General features: G+C 48.5%; 1 protein-coding gene across 9 annotated transcripts in view; it reads right to left on the bottom strand.

Moving 5' to 3' along the window:
* The window catches only part of LOC105498937 (patched 1), a 75,811-nt gene that overhangs the window by 25,582 nt on the left and 29,905 nt on the right, over positions 1 to 20,324 (bottom strand). For all 9 annotated transcript variants that reach the window (XM_071077433.1, XM_071077439.1, XM_011771311.2 and 6 more), the window contains 12 exons: positions 18,911 to 19,100; positions 15,352 to 15,421; positions 15,167 to 15,258; positions 13,619 to 13,817; positions 13,197 to 13,318; positions 12,230 to 12,377; positions 11,289 to 11,420; positions 10,778 to 10,933; positions 9,999 to 10,097; positions 9,280 to 9,405; positions 1,224 to 1,342; positions 178 to 580 (listed from right to left, as the gene is read on the bottom strand). In XM_071077433.1, coding sequence (XP_070933534.1) covers positions 178 to 580; positions 1,224 to 1,342; positions 9,280 to 9,405; positions 9,999 to 10,097; positions 10,778 to 10,933; positions 11,289 to 11,420; positions 12,230 to 12,377; positions 13,197 to 13,318; positions 13,619 to 13,817; positions 15,167 to 15,258; positions 15,352 to 15,421; positions 18,911 to 19,100 — 1,856 coding nt within the window. The remainder of the gene's footprint in view (positions 1 to 177; positions 581 to 1,223; positions 1,343 to 9,279; positions 9,406 to 9,998; positions 10,098 to 10,777; positions 10,934 to 11,288; positions 11,421 to 12,229; positions 12,378 to 13,196; positions 13,319 to 13,618; positions 13,818 to 15,166; positions 15,259 to 15,351; positions 15,422 to 18,910; positions 19,101 to 20,324) is intronic.

Raw genomic sequence — 20,324 nt, forward strand, 5'->3', positions numbered from 1 at the left:
TAACCTCATTAAAATGGCCCTATGCTCTAAAAGCGTTGACTTTTGGAGGACTGAAATATATCATACTTATATGAATTTTTTTAAGGAAAAAGAAGAAAAGTAGAAGCAATCTGATGAGCTCCAAAGGTTCTGTTATTTTTTTGAAGACAGGAAGAGTCTTAAGTTGTGGCAGATTACCTTGGCTTTTGGTTTCAAGAGGAAAGGAGCATAGTGCTTCTCAGCAAAAGATGAGAGCGTCCACTTGGTACAGGGGGGCTCGAGGCAGTGGAGGCTGGAGTCGGAGAACTGGGAGAGCAGGTCCCTTGTGGAGCTGGTGCTCTCCGGGCTCTGGCAGCTGAGGGTGTCCTGCGTCACGGTGACGGGCTGCACGGAGATCTCGGAGCGCGGCTCGGCGGTGGTGTAGTACACGTGTGTGTGGGGGTCGTACTCCGTGCGGAGCTGGACAGTGGACTGCATGGTAATCTGCGTTTCATGGGCAAAGCTGTGGCTGCTGTAGGGGGGTGGGGGGCTGTAGCGGGTATTGTCGCGCGTGTCGGTATAGGCCTGAGGTTCAACCTGAATCACTCTGCTGACGCAGGGGCTGAAAGGAGGGAAGCACGATGCAATGTTATGCTGAAAGAGGGTAACGGTGCTTTCATTCTGCCATTTTCACTGCGGACGGGGAACCCATTTTACACAGCCCTGACTTGGGAAGAGAAACGTTACACTGCTGAGCTCCAGAAACATGGCCTGGCTGATAACATCATTGCCTGGTGAACTAGATAAAAGTCAGTCTGAGGAGGCCACGTGGAGAACTGATCCTAAATTTGCTTTCCAAAAGCAAGTTCCATCATGACGAATCCTTCAAAGCATAATTCCAAACAAAATCAAACCACCACCAAAGGACTACACATCTTCTAGAGGGTGGTTTTCAATCTTGTTCTGCTCTAACGCGGAGATACGAAGCGCTCCCACAATTGGCAACATCAGTTCATGATGGGCAAAGGGGTCATCGGTACCAGCATCCCGAGGGCTGTGAGACTGTTCAGCTGGGGCAGGGGAGAAGGAAGCCCAGGAGACTCTGATGCCCCCCTAGGGAGGCAGCCTCTGTCCAATCTCTCCCCTGTATCCTCCACGCCAGCACAAACCCTGTCACCCACATGCCTAAGTCCACAGGCTGAAAGAGTTCTCTCACTGCACAATTCTGCACCCAACCAAAAGGCCACAGCGGTCTGAAAACGTACCTTGTAAAACAGCAGAAAATATCCAGTCTCCTGTCCTCGCGTCGATATAAATCCATGCTGAGAATGGCAGGAAAGATGAGCAGAACCATGGCAAAATTGAACACCACTACTACCGCCGCCTGGGAACAGGGAAGAAATTCAGAGGTCACCAACACGTCTCCGCCCACTCAGAGGTCACCAACACGCGGCCTCCGCCCAGAGGTCACCAACACGCCTCCGCCCACTCAGAGGTCACCAACACACCCCCGCCCAGAGGTCACCAACACGCCCCCGCCCAGTCAGGGGTCACCAACACGCCTCCGCCCACTCAGAGGTCACCAACACGCCTCCACCCAGTCAGAGGTCACCAACACGCCTCCGCCCACTCAGAGGTCACCAACACGCCTCCGCCCACTCAGAGGTCACCAACACGCCTCCGCCCACTCAGAGGTCACCAACACGCCTCCGCCCACTCAGAGGTCACCAACACCCCTCCGCCCACTCAGAGGTCACCAACACCCCTCCGCCCAGAGGTCACCAACACGCCTCCGCCCAATCAGAGGTCACCAACACGCCTCCGCCCACTCAGAGGTCACCAATACCCCTCTGCCCAATCAGAGGTCACCAACACGCCTCCGCCCACTCAGAGGTCACCAACACGCGGCCTCCGCCCACTCAGAGGTCACCAACACCGCGGCCTCCGCCCAATCAGAGGTCACCAACACGCGGCCTCCGCCCAATCAGAGGTCACCAACACGCCCCCGCCCAGAGGTCACCAACACGCCCCCGCCCAGAGGTCACCAACACGCCCCCGCCCAATCAGAGGTCACCAACACGCCCCCGCCCACTCAGAGGTCACCAACACGCCCCCGCCCAGTCAGAGGTCACCAACACGCCCCTGCCCACTCAGAGGTCACCAACACGCCTCCGCCCAGAGGTCACCAACACGCCTCCGCCCAATCAGAGGTCACCAACATGCCTCCGCCCACTCAGAGGTCACCAACACGCGGCCTCTGCCCACTCAGAGGTCACCAACACCTGGCCTCCGCCCAATCAGAGGTCACCAACACACCCCCGCCCACTCAGAGGTCACCAACACGCCCCCGCCCAGTCAGAGGTCACCAACATGCCTCCGCCCACTCAGAGGTCACCAACACGCGGCCTCTGCCCACTCAGAGGTCACCAACACCTGGCCTCCACCCAATCAGAGGTCACCAACACGCCCCCGCCCACTCAGAGGTCACCAACACGCCCCCGCCCAGTCAGAGGTCACCAACACGCCCCTGCCCACTCAGAGATCACCAACACGCCTCCGCCCAGAGGTCACCAACACGCCTCCGCCCAATCAGAGGTCACCAACATGCCTCCGCCCACTCAGAGGTCACCAACACGCGGCCTCCACCCAATCAGAGGTCACCAACACGCGGCCTCCGCCCAGAGGTCACCAACACACCCCCGCCCAGTCAGGGGTCACCAACACGCCCCCGCCCAGTCAGGGGTCACCAGTACCCCTCCGCCCAGTCAGGGGTCACCAACACACCTCCGCCCAGAGGCCACCAACACGCCTCCGCCCTGTCAGAGGCCACCAGTACCCCTCCGCCCACTCAGAGGCCACCAGTACCCCTCTGCCCAGTCAGGGGTCACCAGTACCCCTCCGCCCAGTCAGGGGTCACCAACACGCCTCCACCCAGAGGTCACCAGTACCCCTCCGCCCAGTCAGAGGTCACCAATACCCCTCCACCCAATCAGAGGTCACCAATACCCCTCTGCCCAATCAGAGGTCACCAACACCCCGCCGCCCAATCAGAGGGCACCAACACCCCGCCGCCCAATGGGGGCACCAATACCCCTCCGCCCAATCAGAGGTCACCAATACCCCTCCGCCCAATCAGAGGTCACCAATACCCCTCCGCCCAATCAGAGGTCACCAATACCCCTCCGCCCAATCAGAGGTCACCAATACCCCTCCGCCCAATCAGAGGTCACCAATACGCCTCCGCCCAATCAGAGGACCGCTTCGAAAATAAAGATGCTTTTAAACAGTATTTTTCTTTCCCTTTCCTCTTGACGTGTTTGAAACTATGACAGATGTTAAGAGGTTCTTTTGCTACATCATCAAGAGCCGATGTGACAAGCATAGTCTTGACTATTTCTGGGCCTTTCTATCTCTAATAATTCCATGAACCGGAAAGGCACACCTGGGAACTAAACTACTAACGTGTTGCGGTAACCTAACCAAACCGAATCCACAAAGGCGGAACAGAGAGCACGCTCCAGACAGAATGTAAAACAAACAGAAGCATTTCCCTTCCAGAATGCTTCCAAGAGGTCACACGACCCTGATTTTACAGTTAAACATTTTTATATAAAGTGGATCGAGTATATCAAAATGTCCCCCTTTAAAACAGGAAATACCATTTCGCACGTGTCCCCTGAGGTTTTCATAGGCAAATTCCAAACAGCCTCTGGAGTAGCCAGTGGGGTGTGAGAGCAAGAAACAGAGAAGGCCAAGGAGAGTTAAGCAGAAAGAAATTCCTGTGTGTGATTATAGTAGGCAGAAAGATTCAAAAGTCACTCTATAACCTAGAATAAACACAGGGCTAGATTCTGCAGTGTGTTGGCAAATCTCCTGCTGACCTAGTAAATATTACAAAATTGGGCTGTTAATAGAGGAAGCCAACAGAGGCCAGTGGAAAGTCGACCTAGCTTGGAAGGGCACGGCAGAGGGGGCACCACAGAGAAACGCACTGGCGACGCTGAGGAGCCAGGACATTGACAGACATGGCTTTGAAAATAAAAAACGAGGCCAGGCACGGTGGCTCACGCCTGTTATCCCAACACTTTGGGAGGCCGAGGCGGGTGGATCATGAGGTCAGGAGATCGAGACCATCCCCGCTAACATGGTGAAACCCCGTCTCTACTAAAACACACACACAAAAATTAGCTGAGCGTGGTGGCGGGCGCCTGTAGTCCCAGCTAGTCGGGGGGCTGAGGCAGGAGAATCACTTGAACCTGGGAGGTAGATGTTGCAGTGAGCCAAGATTGCACCACCGCACTCCAGCCTGGGTGACAGAGCGAGACTCTGTCTCAAAAAAAAAAAAAAAAAAGAAAAGAAAATAAAAAACGAGGCTTCTCAAAAGAACTGCTTAGTTCACAAACCTCAAATTGATAAATGTCCTAGGGTAAGGAAAGAAAACCTGGCTGTAACTGGCACCTAACACAATTGAGGGAGAACTCCCACAAAGGGCTTTGGATGGGAATTGTGAGTTTATGCTCAACGTAAACCAGCAAGCCTGAGTTCTGGAGAGATGTCTCCTAATAATTAATTCCCTGTCAAGAGTCTTCTAAAAACGACCTAACCTCTTTCTTCTTGGTCTATCTTGAAAATCCTTCATCAATTGAAAAATATGAAGCGTGTTAGCTTACCACTCTCATGTATGTAAGACCTGTCGGATAGGCCTACACAAATAAGCTCATCACCACTGTGACAGGAGAATTCACCTGAGAGAGAGATCTTTTAAAAAGAAAAATCCAGTACTGTGCTGGGTGCTGAAGACACAAAGATAAGAAAAATCCTACTCTCAATTCTCACAGAGCAAGACCTATACGCAAATGACAATCCCAAATGATGGATGGCCTCATAAAGGCAGGTGCCAGGCTGCAGAACAGCTCAGTGGGGTGTAGGGGTGATCAGTCAAGGCAGGCTTTCTGGGAGAGGCCTCAGCAGGGTTTAGAGGATGATAAAGAGGGCCGGGCACGGTGGCTCACGCCTGTAATCCCAGCACTTTGGGAGGTCAAGGCAGGAGGATCACTTGAGGTTGGAGTTTGAGACCAGCCTGACCAACATGGAGAAACCCCCATCTCTACTAAAAATACAAAGTTAGCCAGGCGTGGTGGCGCGTGCCTAAAATCCCAGTTACTCGGGCAGCTGAGGCAGAAGAATCGCTTGAACCCAGGAGGTGGAGGTTGTGGTGAGCCGAGATCGCACCACTGCACTCCAGCCTGGGCAACAAGAGTGAGGCTCCACCTCAAAAAAATAAAAAATAAAAACAAAAAAAGAAAAAGAAAAGAAAAGAAAAAGAGGTCAGTCAGGAGCAGGGGAATGGTAGGTGCTCCCTGTGAAGAAAACACAGACTGTGCAAGAGGAGACACCTGGCTCAGGCACCTCAGTACGGCTGGGGTTTGAGATTCACTTTGGGGAAGAGAAAGGAGACGCTATGAAGATCAGGTCATTCATGCCTGATTCACAGCAAGCAGGGGGTGCTCGCTGCTGTTGACAGTATTACCTGATAACGTCCCCCAAGTGCAGTCAAGTCACCTGCCTGAGGTTATCCAGTAAATCAGATCAAAGCCCCCGGCCCAGCTGAGAACCAGGAGTTTTGTGAGATCTGGTCCCTTACTGAGAGGATGTCTGTGGACGGGGTTAGGATCCATGACCGTGAGACAGCAGGAGATGGCAAGAACAGGTAGGATTCTAACGGAGATCTTCCAGGAGCATGTAATCCTGGGGCCCGAATCCTTTTAGCTTTTACAATCAGTCATGTTTAGAATTGAGGAGTGGAATGTAGAGAAGAGACCCTGGGCATCCCGGTTTGGACAGGTGTTTATGAGGATGAGGAGAGCAGAGGTTTGTGACACAGGGAGCCCCACGGGCGCAGGGATGGGCACCTGCCAGCCACACCCACCACCACAGAGGTTGGGCAGCTTCTCGGCTACCAGGCCTCATCGGTCAGAGAAGCCTGCTGCTGGGCACCTTGCTCCGTGTCCGTGACGGAAGTTAAGGGATGAGAGAAGAACCCCAAGCGGCGTCCCATCTAACTGACTTTCTCATAACCTACTACATGTGGGGGAGTATTTTCTCAACGCCAGGTTCCCAGATGGACACCAAAATAGTAAAATAACCAGCAAGGGCTGCTCAGAAAGCAAAAAGGGTTGTCGCAAAGGCAAGAGAGTGTAAGTAAACCAGAGGAGATGATGGGGGTGATATTGTAACTGTGAATCAATTCTAGTTATTGTGCTCATAGGAAATGGCCCATCCCCTCAAAGCAGCTAAGGCTGGGACATGTGCAGAGAAGGTTCCAGTCGAACCCTCCTAGACCAGATAGAACAACAAGGGGTTCTGTTCTGCGAGTTTTCATTGAAGAATAAACACTACTGGGCTACCAGCAAGCCCAAGTTAATTACAAAGAATTACAGCTGGTGCCAGTGATTCCTGGTGTAGAAGTGGCATTTAGGCAGATAGATAAAGGCTGATGAGGTTTAAGACAGTTTCTTTGTGGAAAAAAATATCTAATTATTTGGTCAGTCTACAAAATTGGAGTTTTATATGGAAAATTCTGAAGGTAACGCAGGTTTACTATTGGACAGAACCACCTTGAGTCACTCCCTTTTGAAGTTTAATTTGTGGCATCTTGCAAATATAAACACAACTGAACACCCAGAGTCAAACCTGATACTGTTCACCAACAGAAACAGAAGCTACATAATGCCTAAATTTGAGGGTCAATACATTTAAAACAGAACCAGGGAAAATCTTCTGATGGCCACTGCAAATACCACTGCAAGCTCGCTCTCTTCCTTGCATTTTCTTTCTTTCTTTTTTTTTTTTTTTGAGACGGAGTCTTGCTCTGTCACCCAGGCTGGAGTGCAATGGCACGATCTTGGCTCACTGCAACCTCCGCCTCCTGGATTCAAGCAATTCTCCTGCCTCAGCCTTCCAAGTAGCTGGGATTACAGGCATGCACCACCATGCCCAGCTAATTTTTTATTTTCAGTAGAGACGGGGTTTCTCCATGTTGGTCAGGGAGGTCTTGAAATCCGACCTCAGGTGATCCGCCTGCCTTGGCCTCTCAAAGTGCTGGGATTACAGGTATGAGTCACCGTGCCCAGCAATCTTTTTTTTTTTTTTTGACAGAGAATGAACGAGTGTCACGGGGAGGCATTCTTTAATAAGATGAGGACTCTTGGAAACTATAGTTGCAATTTTCTACAGTGATACTGCGGTGGTTCGAAAGAGAAACACAAAACCAACAGTACTCATTTTCGTCTCTGTAAGGTGCTTACCTTGGGAGAACTTAACGCACTGGATTTTCTACAAGGCTACTCCTCCTAAGGAAACCTCATGTAGCGTTTCAGACCACCACACCATAGGGTGTCGTTAAAGGACAGTCGGCCTCGATGAGCCATCAGTATGTACTGAGAGAGCAGAGGAGAGAATGAGAGAGAAAAGAAGAAAAGAAGGAGTGTGAGCAGGTACAGAAAGACAGTGAGCAAAAAGGCAAGCAGAAAAGAAGGGGAGAGGAGAGAGAATGGGGAGACAGGGTCCCACGACTGAAAGACTCTAGAACAGTTTCTCAATACCAGCACCTGCTGCACATGAAATGAGACTGGGGTACCACAGGGTGCTGAACAGACACACGCCTGCGCACAAAGGCATTCTACAACTTCAGCTGCGCTGCGAGTCTGGCTCACCTTTCATGCCACTGAGCAATCAGAGAGTTTGCTTGTCCTGTGCTTTGGTTTGAGTGTCAGATCTGAACATTATTCATTGATTCACTATTTTTACTTCTATGTAGATTTATAATACAAATAAACCCTGTTTTCTTTTCTTTTTGTGTTTCTTTCGGGGCTGGTGGTTATGGCCATTGGCATAGAATCTTTTATCCGACTGTGCCTCACACTAAAGACTAAGGATGCCTCGATTCCCAAACCCAGTAGGATCAGTAGTTGCCCAGGCCTCTTGGTATCTAGCGAAATGACATTCAAATACGTGATTGATTGGTTCATCGTATAAGACAAACGTAAAAGAGTAGGAAAGAGCTAAACATATTGACAAAATATAAACAGAAACCAGATGCATGACTGGTCAATTTCTCTTCCTGCTCGCATCTGCAAGAGCTCTTGGTGAGTAGCGTAAAGCTGTGTGAGTGCACTGGGCATCGTAACAGCAGGCTAAAAAGTGACACAGATGTCGTTTCCTTTAAAAACCTGGCCAGCTTGAGAATTATATATCATATCTTCACAGAGAAGAAAGGGGAAACAATCGAGGTTTTAAAATTTGAAATTAATTCACAAAACCCCAATAACATCTTGAGACATCAAAACTCCAGGCCACGCTGGGCTCCAGAAGACCACGGCACAAGCTGGTGAAACCTCTGCTCTATCAGCCGTAGTAACTCATTTTAGGGTTCCTATGCGTTTCAAGTAGCTCAAGGGCAATGTCAGTAATTTACTCCAGGCACAGGACTACAGCTCTATCCCCATCCCAGGGAACTGTCCGTGCTTCCAATTCACAGAAGCCGAGTCTCTGATTAGAAAATATCCTGACGGCCTCTGGAGGTGACAGCCTGGTCTGGAAGGAGAGGACAAGTCCTGAGGGGCCCACGTGCTCCGCATGGGAAGTGCGAGGGACTGTGAATCTGCTTGGGCAGCCTGAGAGGGGAGCAGGGGACCAAAAGGAAAGAGAAGAGGGGACAGGAGAGACTGTGGGGGCCAACTTAGGAAAGGGAGGTGGAAAGCGAGGGCCCGCCGAGGAGCACCCGGCAGGAAATTCTCCACGGCAGCCTGGCCAGTCTGTGGTCCTGCAGTGCCGTCTGACATGCAACCTCAGCTTAAAACTGTCTTGGGTTGGGGCTGCTTTGGCAAAAGCAAAAGAAAAGGTGGCCTGTTTGGGATGAGGTGGGCAGCGGGAGAGGGGGTAAGCACAGGTACTGGGAGTGGTGTTTGAAAGCAGGGCATGGCCCAGAAGCTGGCTACAGCACTGGTGACCCCAGAGGGCAACACAGAGTAGCCCCAAAAGCCACGTATAAAGGACAGGGCCACTCTATAGGCAACAGGCATCTGGGCTTCACAGTGATAGGAAGGAAAGAAAAACTCCAGAAGTGCTGAGTTTTTTGGAGGGAGTGTCAGGGTTATAAGCTTAAAGAAGCATCCACCCAGTTAAACAGAGCCTCAAACACAGACATTTCTATTTCACTTCATAAGTAACTGAAGTGCCTTAGCAGAGACCACAGACATGGGATGCTGGAAGTCAGTGCCCCGCTCAGGATCACCGTAGCCTTCATCACCAGAAGCTCACCTGGAGGGAGAACGCCCGCAGAGCGGGAATCGGGATTAACGCGGCCATGAAGAAGGCTGTGACGTTGCTGATGGACGTGAGGGCCACGCTGGCTCCTGTGCGCTTCAGGCACTCCCCGGTCCTGTCCTGGGAATAAGAAACCACAGCGCTGAGAGCTGCACTGGACAGGGTCCCCTTGGAGCACAGACTGTGTGAGCAGATACGTGGCAGAGTAACACAACTGTAGCTTATCATGCTGGCATTAGGGGAAGAGAAAGAGCCACCTGCCTTGCCCCCTAACACCAGCATTATCCAGTACTATCTACAGAGACATGAATTCCTCATGGTTATTACCATCCAGAGCAGAAAGCTGCAAGATAATGACTTAACGCTTAAGTATAATTTTAAAAGGGAGTGGAGCGAGGTGATGGCTAAGTGACCGACATCTCCAGAGAAGCAAAAGCAGGCTCTGGAAAGGTATGGCAGCTGGGGGTAAAGTGTCACACTAAAATAAACACCCGTATTCCCAAAGGCACCCCAAATGCAGCTCTTGGGACGTCTCATAGCAAATACATGTCTGGAGGGTCTTCCGGCTGATTTCATTGCCTGGCAGCCAGTGGCACATCATCTGACATGGGACTGAAATCTTTACTGGGCCAGACTGAGGAAAATTAAAGGACAAATAGAAATAGGGGAAGCTGCTATGTCCCCAAAGCTCTCGTCTTTTGCTTTTGCGTTACCTCAAAAGGGATTCTTTTATTCTGTCCGGTTTCACTGAAGGCGTGGGCCAGAAGAAAAACATCATCCACACCAACACCAAGAGCAAGAAATGGCAAAACCTACCACAAAAACAGAGGATGCTGGCATTAGACACGTGAGATCCAATTCAGAGGATTCTAAAGCTAGTTAGGACACTGCCACCAGCGCCTGACAGCTCCCAAAGCAGAGCTTCGTGACCTCATGGTGAAGAATTCACCCGACATCCCAAAGCCTAGCAGTTTAGCTCACAGAAGAGCTTGCACGTTTTTACTTTGAAGGTCTGTGTACTATCATTTTTTTAGGCTAGTACATGAGAAGGAATCTAACTCATTTAAGCAACGATTCGCAGAGTGTGGTCCATGGACCAGCATCACTGGGAACTGCCCTGAAGTACACATTCTCAGCCCCAGCCCCAGACTTACCGAGAAACCCCGGGGGCGGGGCCTGGCAATCTGAGCTTTCACAAGCCCTGCAAGCCATGCCAATGCCCATCAGAGTTGGAGAGCCACAACCCTGGTCAATGACATACATTCCTATCCGCAAAGTGTCTCTACGAACCAGTAAGCCCAACAGACTTCCCACCCACTGCCCTCAGGGCGGACAGCATCAAGAGACAGCATCTCCCTGAGGCCAGTAGCATCCTAGTGGAAAAGGCTGCAAGACCCTTCCGGTGAGAAGGACACACAGAAGGCTGGCTGGGCCGAGCCTGGGGGACCGGGGCGTTTGTCAACGGACAGCGAATGAATGGCTCCTTTAGTACCTGAGTTGTTGCAGCGTTAAAGGAAATTCCGATCAATGAGCACAGGCCCAGTCCTGCAGCCACTGACAGTGCAACCAGCAGGACGCCAGCCAGCCCCACGGCACCCTGGGACTTGGAGCAGTCCCAGCGCAGCATGGTTAGACAGGCATAGGCGAGCTGCAAGCAGAACAATGGGGGCACAGAACAGAAGCCGAACATTAGAATGTGTTGTGATTCTAATGTTTCCCCCCACCCATCACCCCAAATCAAAAGGCAGAACCTACGAAATCCAACAACAACAAAACTTTACATCAAGGACGTCACATAAAATGATAGGAGTCAAAGGTAGGCCAACGGCAAATGGGAAACACGCTTTACACGACCACTTTTAAACCACCGTGACGCCACGCGCTCTGTCCCGGATGCACGTGGATGTTAAGAGCAGTTAAGAAGCAGGAGCGGTCATGGAAAGGTAAAGACTAAAACAACCAAACCAAACTCCAGCCCCCCAGAGCATGGCACTGAGCATTACCATGAGTAAGTAGCCGCTGGCCACGCGGATGACACTGACGTCAGAGAAGGATTTCAGGATGTCGTCCAGGGTCGTGGTGGTGAAGGAAAGCACCTTTTGAGTGGAGTTCTGTGCGACACTCTGATGAACCACCTGTGGTCACAACAGAAGGTGAAATGCCCAAATGCAATGAACGCTTCACAAGTCTCGACAGCACAGACCTCAGGTAACACAGCCCAGCCCTTCTTTTATTCTGACGCATTTTTTAAAAAGCTCTACGTGATTCCAGGGCAGGGAGGGAAGCTGAACTTGGACTAACATTAAAGAACCCTGTTTTAGGACAAGGGCCGTGGCTAATCAGCGGCAGTGGGTGCTGCTGAGGGCTGGTGTTGCTGGAGTACACTCCGAGTGCTGTACTTACTGCAGGGCTGAGACTGCTCGTCTCTTCTCTGTAACTTCACAATTGACTTGCGGTCCCATCAGCTCCCCCCTAATCCAAAACAACCCATTCGTACGGCCCTCCTCCCCCTGTTCATTTGCTGGCCACTTTTAAAAGGTCACATGCAGCCTGGCAGAGGTCACTGCTTGGGAAACAAAGGCCAGCTCCTGTCACATGACCTGGCCAAGGGGCCTGCAGCTGTGAACAGATTCTATGCCTTGCTAATGTTTTCCAGACACCTTTGCTAACCAAGTGTTTTTTAAACACTGCTAGGTGCTTTAGTTCTGTAGTTCACAACCGGTTACTAAACATGTCTGAGGGCACCCCAATTAGAACTAGTCTCTTCGATATCATCCTAGGATTTTCAATATCAAAGAAGAGGAAAAAAGTTTTCATGCCATCAAGTTCCCGGAATTGCAACATTTTGAAAATAAAGCGAATGGAAAGAAATGTTTTAAATAATGGTGAAAACGAAGAATTGCGTAACCAGCGAGTCTGCAGGCCGATTCGAAGGTGGGTTTACCTCCACATACGTCCTCTGCCAGGCCTCCAGGATGGCTGCCGCCTTGTCCTCATTCCAGTTGATGTGTGAGACATACTCGTACCCCTTGAAGTGCTCGTACATTTGCTTGGGAGTCATTAACTGGAACATGGTCTGCAGGGCGTGGGCGCTGTGGCACAGTCCAAGGGAAGGCACATCATCAGTATGCCCAGGAAGCCATTTCCACTGCCTCAAATCCCCAGCCAGCTCCCCCAACTCACTGGCTGCAATACTCTTCCTTCTCCGTGAGCACATGTTTCCATTAAAATGGAACCAGGATGGTTATTTTATTTAATAGATTGATGTACCATATTAAAGGTGTAACCTTACAAACCTTTTACAGATAGACCCCAAAATTAAATTAATAGGCAATTTCCTTTCACAGTTTCCATTCCATGAAACAGGAAGGGGAGAGGAGCAGATAGCTTGAGCAGATACACCGGGCTCAGCGAAGCATACTCGCTGTGCAGAAATCCCAGACGACGGCGTTCCCAGGGGGGGAAATCTTACACGAAACGCCAGACACCTGACTGACCAGAGTCCACAAGTGCACAAAGGATAATTCTTATTGAGCCGCTGGCTCTTCGTCTTTTCCTTTAACAGTCTGACACTGTGCAGCTTGCACCATGAACTCTCTCTGACCAGTGTCTCCCGGCCTACTTCACACCTGCCCCCCTTCTCTACATAATGGGCCGATCTCCTGAAATCCTACGGTCAGGAACTACGGTCTTGATGAAAACTACCAATCCATTCTTGAAAAATTCCCCACAAGGTGCTTTTTCAAGCTGTTGCAGTCTGCTAGTATTTCTTAATATTCTAGGACGCCACCCAGCTAGCGAGGGTAACGGTTTAAGTATTAACACAAATACACTTGCTGATGTCAGGAGGGAAGTGGCTTTTGAAGAAAGGAAGACGAGAGGGCACAGATTGTCTTCGGGAGCTGGCTTACCTGACGAGTTTTCCAGTGCTGTTCTTGACTGTGCCACCCACAATCAACTCCTCCTGCCAGTGCATATACTTTCGAGATAAGCCATGACATCCACCATTCAAAACAAGGGCCATATCAAGAGGCTAAAATAAAAAGACAGCCACATAATTACGGGAATTAGTAGGCAGGTCACATGCCTTGTTAAAATCCAGTGCATTAAGGGCTTGTGTGTCTCAGAGAGAACATTAATAGCTGGGCTAATGAGAGGCGTATGGCAAATCTTACAGCAAAATTTAGCTCTATAAACAAACTTAGTTCCGTAGACAAAGACGATCGTGGAGAATGAAATGTTAAAAATGAAAATAATAAAGTGAACGATGAATGGACACAAAAAAGTGTTTTGCTCTCCACCCCTTCTGAGCGCGCTCACTGCTGACACTCACTTTGGTTGAATTTTTGTTGGGGGCTGTGGCTGGGCAGTCTGGATCGGCCGGATTGAGGCAGGGGCGGTCCATGTAACCATGACCAACCTCAGCCTTATTCAGCATTTCCTCCCAGCTGTCCACTTGATAGTTTATTTTCTTTAACTCTTCTAGGAATTCCAAAGGGTCGAAGTTTGTCCATCGCAAAGGAGGTTTACCTCTGCGAAAGAAATCAGCAGACGAGACCATGAAAAGAGCCTTCTAAAGCCATCGTAAAGTCACAGGGCTGCACCCACTGCATCCGCCTTGTAGGAGGCTCCTGGCAATGCTGCAATTTTGGGACTCTGGCATCAAAACAAATGCTCCTTTCCAGCATATCTGCATGCAAACTTAGGTCAGGAAAATAATTCATGACTGAAGATGCTAAGCAGAGAGAGGACTCATAAATTAATGAGGGCATTGAACAATCTTTAACTGCTGATATTGTATATTTAATATCTACAGACAAAATTAGCCAAAAGACAGATCCAAAATTAATTTTTTTTTAAAAAGAGGGCGTCACAATGTCAAATTAGCACTTGGCAGCCTAATAAATGCTTTGTAAATGTCATCAATCAAAATATTTGATCCCTGCTACCTTTAACAATTCCATACTTATGAGCGCTCTCTGACAGCCTGGCAATGGAGTGGGCAAGCCCCCTGCGGCCTCTGCCATCACCACCATCACAGCCACTTCCCCCCACACTCACTTTTGAATTTGTGCTGTTGACAGACCAGAAAGGCTTTTGGCTGCCTGTTATGTGGTTCAAACCACACTGTAGCTGCTTAACCAGGCTGAAGTCATTATTCGGAATCTCCCAACCAGAAAACACAAAACCCCTTACTTCCCATCTAAAACTGTACACTGAAGGTCAGGGGATGGCCACGGCAAATTGCTTTTGCAGATACGTGCAAGCCAGGACAGAAACAATAACCCAAGCTCTCACTCTCGCATAATTAACTGAAAATGTCTATGCTGATTAACAATTATTCTCTAAATGACGCGGTATATATAATATCCAACTGCTAAACCGTGAAGTGTTCCCTACCGTGGCCTTCAGAGATACTGGATTTTCCCCTTAAATGCCATTAGTGTGATCTGAAGAAAGGTTAGCATTTTACTTCACAGGAAGATCTCAGACTTAAAATATTTCGTTCTGATGTGTACCCACTAATAAAGTATCTCCTTAAAAAATAAGTGTCTAAATGCCTAGTCTTCAAAACTACGAACATTTTAAAGAGTTAAAAAATCACACGTACTCTGCAATAATTTGCATTTTATTTGCATATAAATAGGTTGGTAAAAGTGAATGAAATTTAATGACGCCTACAGAACTGTTTTTTGAAAAGAGAAAAAACATTCTGCTGAAATCCCCTCTCCCCCGACTATTCACTCAAAAAATGCACATGGAATTTCAATGTTTTTATTTCTTGTTCAAAACCGAAATGGAACAAGCAATGATAAGCAACATCAGAAACACTGAGTCCTAGAGAAGTCACAGACATCAGAAAGCGCGATCACACACTTACAGGAGGTACGCTGTCCCGGACTGTAATTTCGCCCCTTCCCAGAAGCAGTCCAAAGGTGTAATAATCAAACAAGGGTAAAGATACTCTATTATCTGTCGAAGTTAAAAAGAAGAGGCCACGCGTTAGGTTAGGGCATACTACTGGGGTGTTCCTGAGAAATTTTTGCCAACAAGAAGAAAACGTACCTGATCCATGTAACCTGTTTCTGTGATAAGCTCTCCGGATTTGTAACACAAATGTTCCAACTTCCACTGCCTAATAAAACGAAAAGCAGAGACAAACATTTCTCACCGGAAGGTAAGAAAATGAGTGCAAATTCGGAATGACAGAACATATAAAAAGAACTGCAATTTCGATCACTTTTAAGCATCTGTCAAAACGAGCAGCGCTTTTGCCAAGTAGAGACCCAGCAAGCTTGCTTTAATGAATAGATAATACTCAATCGTAATTAACATGTAGGGTGTTTATGTAAATGAATGCTACCAAAGTACTTGAAAAGTCTTGTTTTCTTAAGTGTTCTCCCAATAATCTTGTTTACACCATTAATCTGCTTTTCTACATACATTAAACAACTTCAGGGCAGCCCAGCTGAATTATCACAAATTCAAAATAGGTGGGGATTAAATTAGGTTTGCAAAGTATTGACACATATTCAGGTGCGGAGGTGTTTTATGGCAGATCATGTCCTGAATGGGTAGTGTTTAAAATGAACGCTTCTGCTCTTAACCATTAATATTATAAACAACAACATGTGCCAGGTGGGTCACATTCTAACTTCACAGTCTCTTCTATTCCTACCGTACAGAAACGTGAATAAATATACAGATCGAGAATTAATTTGGGGCTGGGTGCTGCAGCTCATGCCTGTAATCCCAGCACTTTGGGAGGTGCAGGCGGGAGGACAGCATGAAGCCAGGAGTTTGAAACCAGCCTGGGCAACAAAGTGAGACCCTAGCTCTACTATAAATGAATGAATGAGTGAGTGAATAAATAAACTTAAAAAATTAGCTGGGAGCAGTGGTGCACGCCTGTCGTCCCAGCTCCAGACAGGAAATTACTTGAGCCTGGGAGGCTGAGGCAGTGAGCTGTGATCGTGCCACTACACTCCAGCCTGGGCAACAGAGAGTGACCCTGTCTCTACAAAAAAAATGAAAAACAAATTGCCAGGCGTGGTGCCACACGTATATAGTCCCAGCTACTTGGGAGGCAGAGGTGGGAGGATCACTTGAGCCCAGGAGTTCGAGGCTGCAGTAAGCTATGATTGCTCCACTGCACTCCAGCCTAGATGAGCAAGATCCCATCTCTCAAAAACAAACAAACAAACAAACAAAATTAATCTGGAGTTTTATTGTCTCTAGAAAAGCGTTATATACGCCCATATCTTTCCCAGTGTGTTAGGAAGATCAGTCTAACTGAAAAAAAAAGAAGAAAAAGAAAAAAGAAAAGAAAATTTGAAAGTGGTGGGGCTGGAAAAGTCCAAGGGAAGAAAAAAAAAAAAAAGAAAAAACCTCCCTCTCAACTGCTCTATTATTGGCCTCCTAAGGCAGGACTGTCTTCACCCCGGGAGCTTACTGTGTCCTCTTCCCTGTGCCTTCCTATCTGTCTCTCAGCGCCCTGTTGAAATGTCACCCCCGTTAAGCTTGTTGAAAATGACCCCTTTCTCCTGAACTCTAGAGCCCTGGCTGGCCAGATCTGCGTAGCTGTCATGGGGACCGCCCACGTTTGCTCTGTCCATGTCTGTCTATACTCATGTCTTTCCTCTCTTTGAGAGCTGTGCCTAAGTTACCCATCTCTCCTCCATCCTCCACCCAGCCACCCATCCATGGACATATTTCTATTGTAATTCTACATAGCATCAACATAGAATATCCAGCATGAGTTGGTTCTCAGTTTCTATTACTTGATCAACTCTCATCTACACTTGCTTGAGAAGGGCATCATTGTGCATTAGAAAAACTAACGGGCTTGAGGCCAGAAAAAGGCTTTGAAACCTGGCTCTCTCATTTCATAACTGCATGAACTTGGACAAATGCTCTAATTAGTCTAATTCCCAGTTTTCTCACCTAGAACGTGGGATGGGTTGAACTACACGTTCTTAAAGTTCATTCCAATGCATAAAATTACTCTTGACCCATCTCAGCTTAAGAGTGTAATTTAATTGCACAGACCCTCACGTCTTCTCCTGAAGCGTGTAGGTGACAAACACTAAGAATGCACTGGCCATGCTTGCAGTGGCCCTAGGACACCCATTTCCTGGCTCCCCGCAGAGATGCCACTTCACATTCTGCAAAACTACACTGGGTAGTTGCTTCCCTACAATGCTTGTTAAAGACCAGCAGGGCAAGTCTGCCTGGCAGAAACATGATTTTACATTTTCTAAGGCCCTTGCATTCATATATCTGATCTTGCTCTGGGGACCATGGAGGACACCAACACACATGACCATAAGCCCAGGTTACAGATAAGCAAACAAGAATGTGCCAAAGATATAGATATGTGACTTGCCCCGGCTGTGCTTGTCCCTAGGATCCTGTCAAGCTGGAACGTAAGCAGAGGTTAGAGCAGGGACAAGTAAAAATCTTAATTTTATTCTTTTCTTTGGTTCTCCCTGGCTGCCGAATATACCTACACTGCTCCTTCCTCACCTCTTCCGGGAAAAATAAAGGGTACTAGTGAAGGCCTCAGCGAGGAGGTGCTGAAAGCCTAGGGGAGGCCATGGGGTTGGGTGACGTCAACGCAGAGGTCCCCTGGAAATGGGGTTTAGTGATGCCAGCCTCAATAGCAATCAACAAACTGAATGCCCACTCTGTTCTCAATGCTGGGGTGAAAACAGGTGAGAGGTGGCCCCTGCCCTGTAGTAACCGACAGTCTAGATACATGAGAAAAAGGACCGAGTTCTGAACTCTTCCTAATGCTTTACTCTACTCACAACATTGTGAAATCAGCAATGTGATGCTAAAAGATGACTTTTTCAAAAGGTGTCAGCGGGCCAGGCATGGTGGCTCACACGTGTAGTCCCAGCACTTTGGGAGGCTGAGGTGGGCGGATCACTTGAGGTCAGGAGTTCGAGACCAGCCTGGCCAACATGGTGAAACCCCGTCTCTACTGAAAATACAAAAATGAGCCAGGCGTGGTGGCGGGCGCCTCTAGTCCCAGCTACTTGGGAAGCTGAGGCATGAGGATTGCTTGAACCCAGGAAGCAGAGGTTGCAGTGACCCAAGATTGCACCACTGCACTCCAGCCTGGGCAACAGAGTGAGGCTCTGTCTCAAAAAAATATAAAAAGGTGTCAGCAACAATTCCCATGGTGGCTCAGCCCCCAACACGCTGTGTGACACAAAATAACCACGAGTACAAAGTCACAAGAAATAGCTCTTCCTTTTCGCATTGTTTGTAAGTTCACTAAGGGCAACTCAAAATATCACTGCTCCGAAAATCTCTTAAGCAATGAAACATCTTACAGCGTTGGTGTACAGACCCCAACGGGCTCAGGGTCATCCTCATTTGGGGACAGTGCCAAGATACTCACTGGCAATACATTATAAAGTAATGCACTTGCTTTGTTACCAAACTTGAGAAACAAATCAAGACGAAAAAAATCCTTTCATTGCAAAGCTATCTGAACTAATACTCCAGGTGCATTTCCAGGGCAACTCCATTTACTAAAATAACAGGACCTACACCAGTAGCCTTCTCCCACCGGCTTACCTGCTGCTCATCAGTGGGTGGGCGCGGTGGGCCTTACCTGTTGTACATGTATACGTGGACACGGCTGGCCTGGAGCACAGAGTCCAGGTGCTGTAGGAGTGCTTCTGTGGTCAGGACGTTAGCACCTTCTTCCTTAGGGGTCTGTATCATGAGTTGAGGATTAAACATAGCCTCTTCTCCAATCTTCTGGCGAGTATAATTTAATTCACGACTTACTCGTCCTCCAACTGACAAACATGTACAGGTTTAATTAGAATAGCAAAATCACTGCAAACTCATGTTTTATCTGTTATCTGACTACCTGCCATAGGATACACAATAGATGAACTCTGGTCATGAGACTGGCTGATGGGTGAGCAGTAACATTCACTTTATTATTAATGGCATTGTTAACTTTACCAATAGTAAACATAAAAAATATTCACTAAGCCCATTAATGGCTGTCCCGCCTGTCACAGACGCAAACCTAATTCTAACTAATATACTATGTGCAGAAAGGGGGAGCAGAAGGGGGGAGCAGAAAGGAAAACTTGAGACACCTTTTCCTTGCAGACCAGACCAAATAACCCTGTTACAATTTCTTTCACTTGTATAAACAACGTGCCCCTGCAGCACATTTCAAGATAAATGGCTTCAATTTACACTCTTCTCCTAAGTAATCTGGCAAAGGTAACAAGGAAATGTTTCTCCTCGTGGAAAAAGAAACAAGGACAGGTGACGAGTGTGTGTTCCACACAAAACTTGCCAGGAGAAGACAAAGTGGTTCAAGTCAGATGCCCATGGGGAAATTCCACTTGAGAGGAACAAAATGTATTAGCCACAGCCATCATGGGCAGTCTCTGGAACCTGGTTCCATCAGACTCCCCTGGTCAGCATCCAGAAAACACAGGTGCCAGGTTCTGAGTCAGCTGGGGGCAAGCAGCCTGTGTTCCAGAAGCGTCCCAGGTGATCCTGAACCTGCTGCCCAGGCCGAGAAGTCCTGCCTCACAGCAAGCTGGCCAGCACGGGGCATGCCCAAAGCCAGCGCGGGCACAGGTGACCAAAGAAAACCATCATCACTGTGACTGCCAACCGCCTTTTCTCTTCCTCTCCTTTTTACATCCTTAGGCCCAAGGTTATGTTCAATGAACGGTTCTGGGCCAAGCCAAGCTCCGAATGCTGCACCTGGGCTGGGAGGTGTCTCAGGGAGATATTAACAGCTACAGACCCAGGAACCTAGAGCTCCTGCACCCCACACTCTAGGGCAAAGGAAGCAGGTCTGAATTGTCCCTAAAGTCACTGATAAGTTGCGTGTTGACTGAAAAGCAGACCTGCAGCGACAGTTTAGAAAAAAACTCAGAGATCACAGCTTTCCCACGAGGAGGCGTCCTTTTTCTTCCAGTTTAGTATTCAAGGACACAAACATTTGGTTTGGACAAGTAAATAAGGACTGGGAACAGCGGGTTGTTTAG

This window comes from Macaca nemestrina, chromosome 14, assembly GCF_043159975.1.
Source record: "Macaca nemestrina isolate mMacNem1 chromosome 14, mMacNem.hap1, whole genome shotgun sequence".
NCBI lineage: Eukaryota > Metazoa > Chordata > Mammalia > Primates > Cercopithecidae > Macaca > Macaca nemestrina.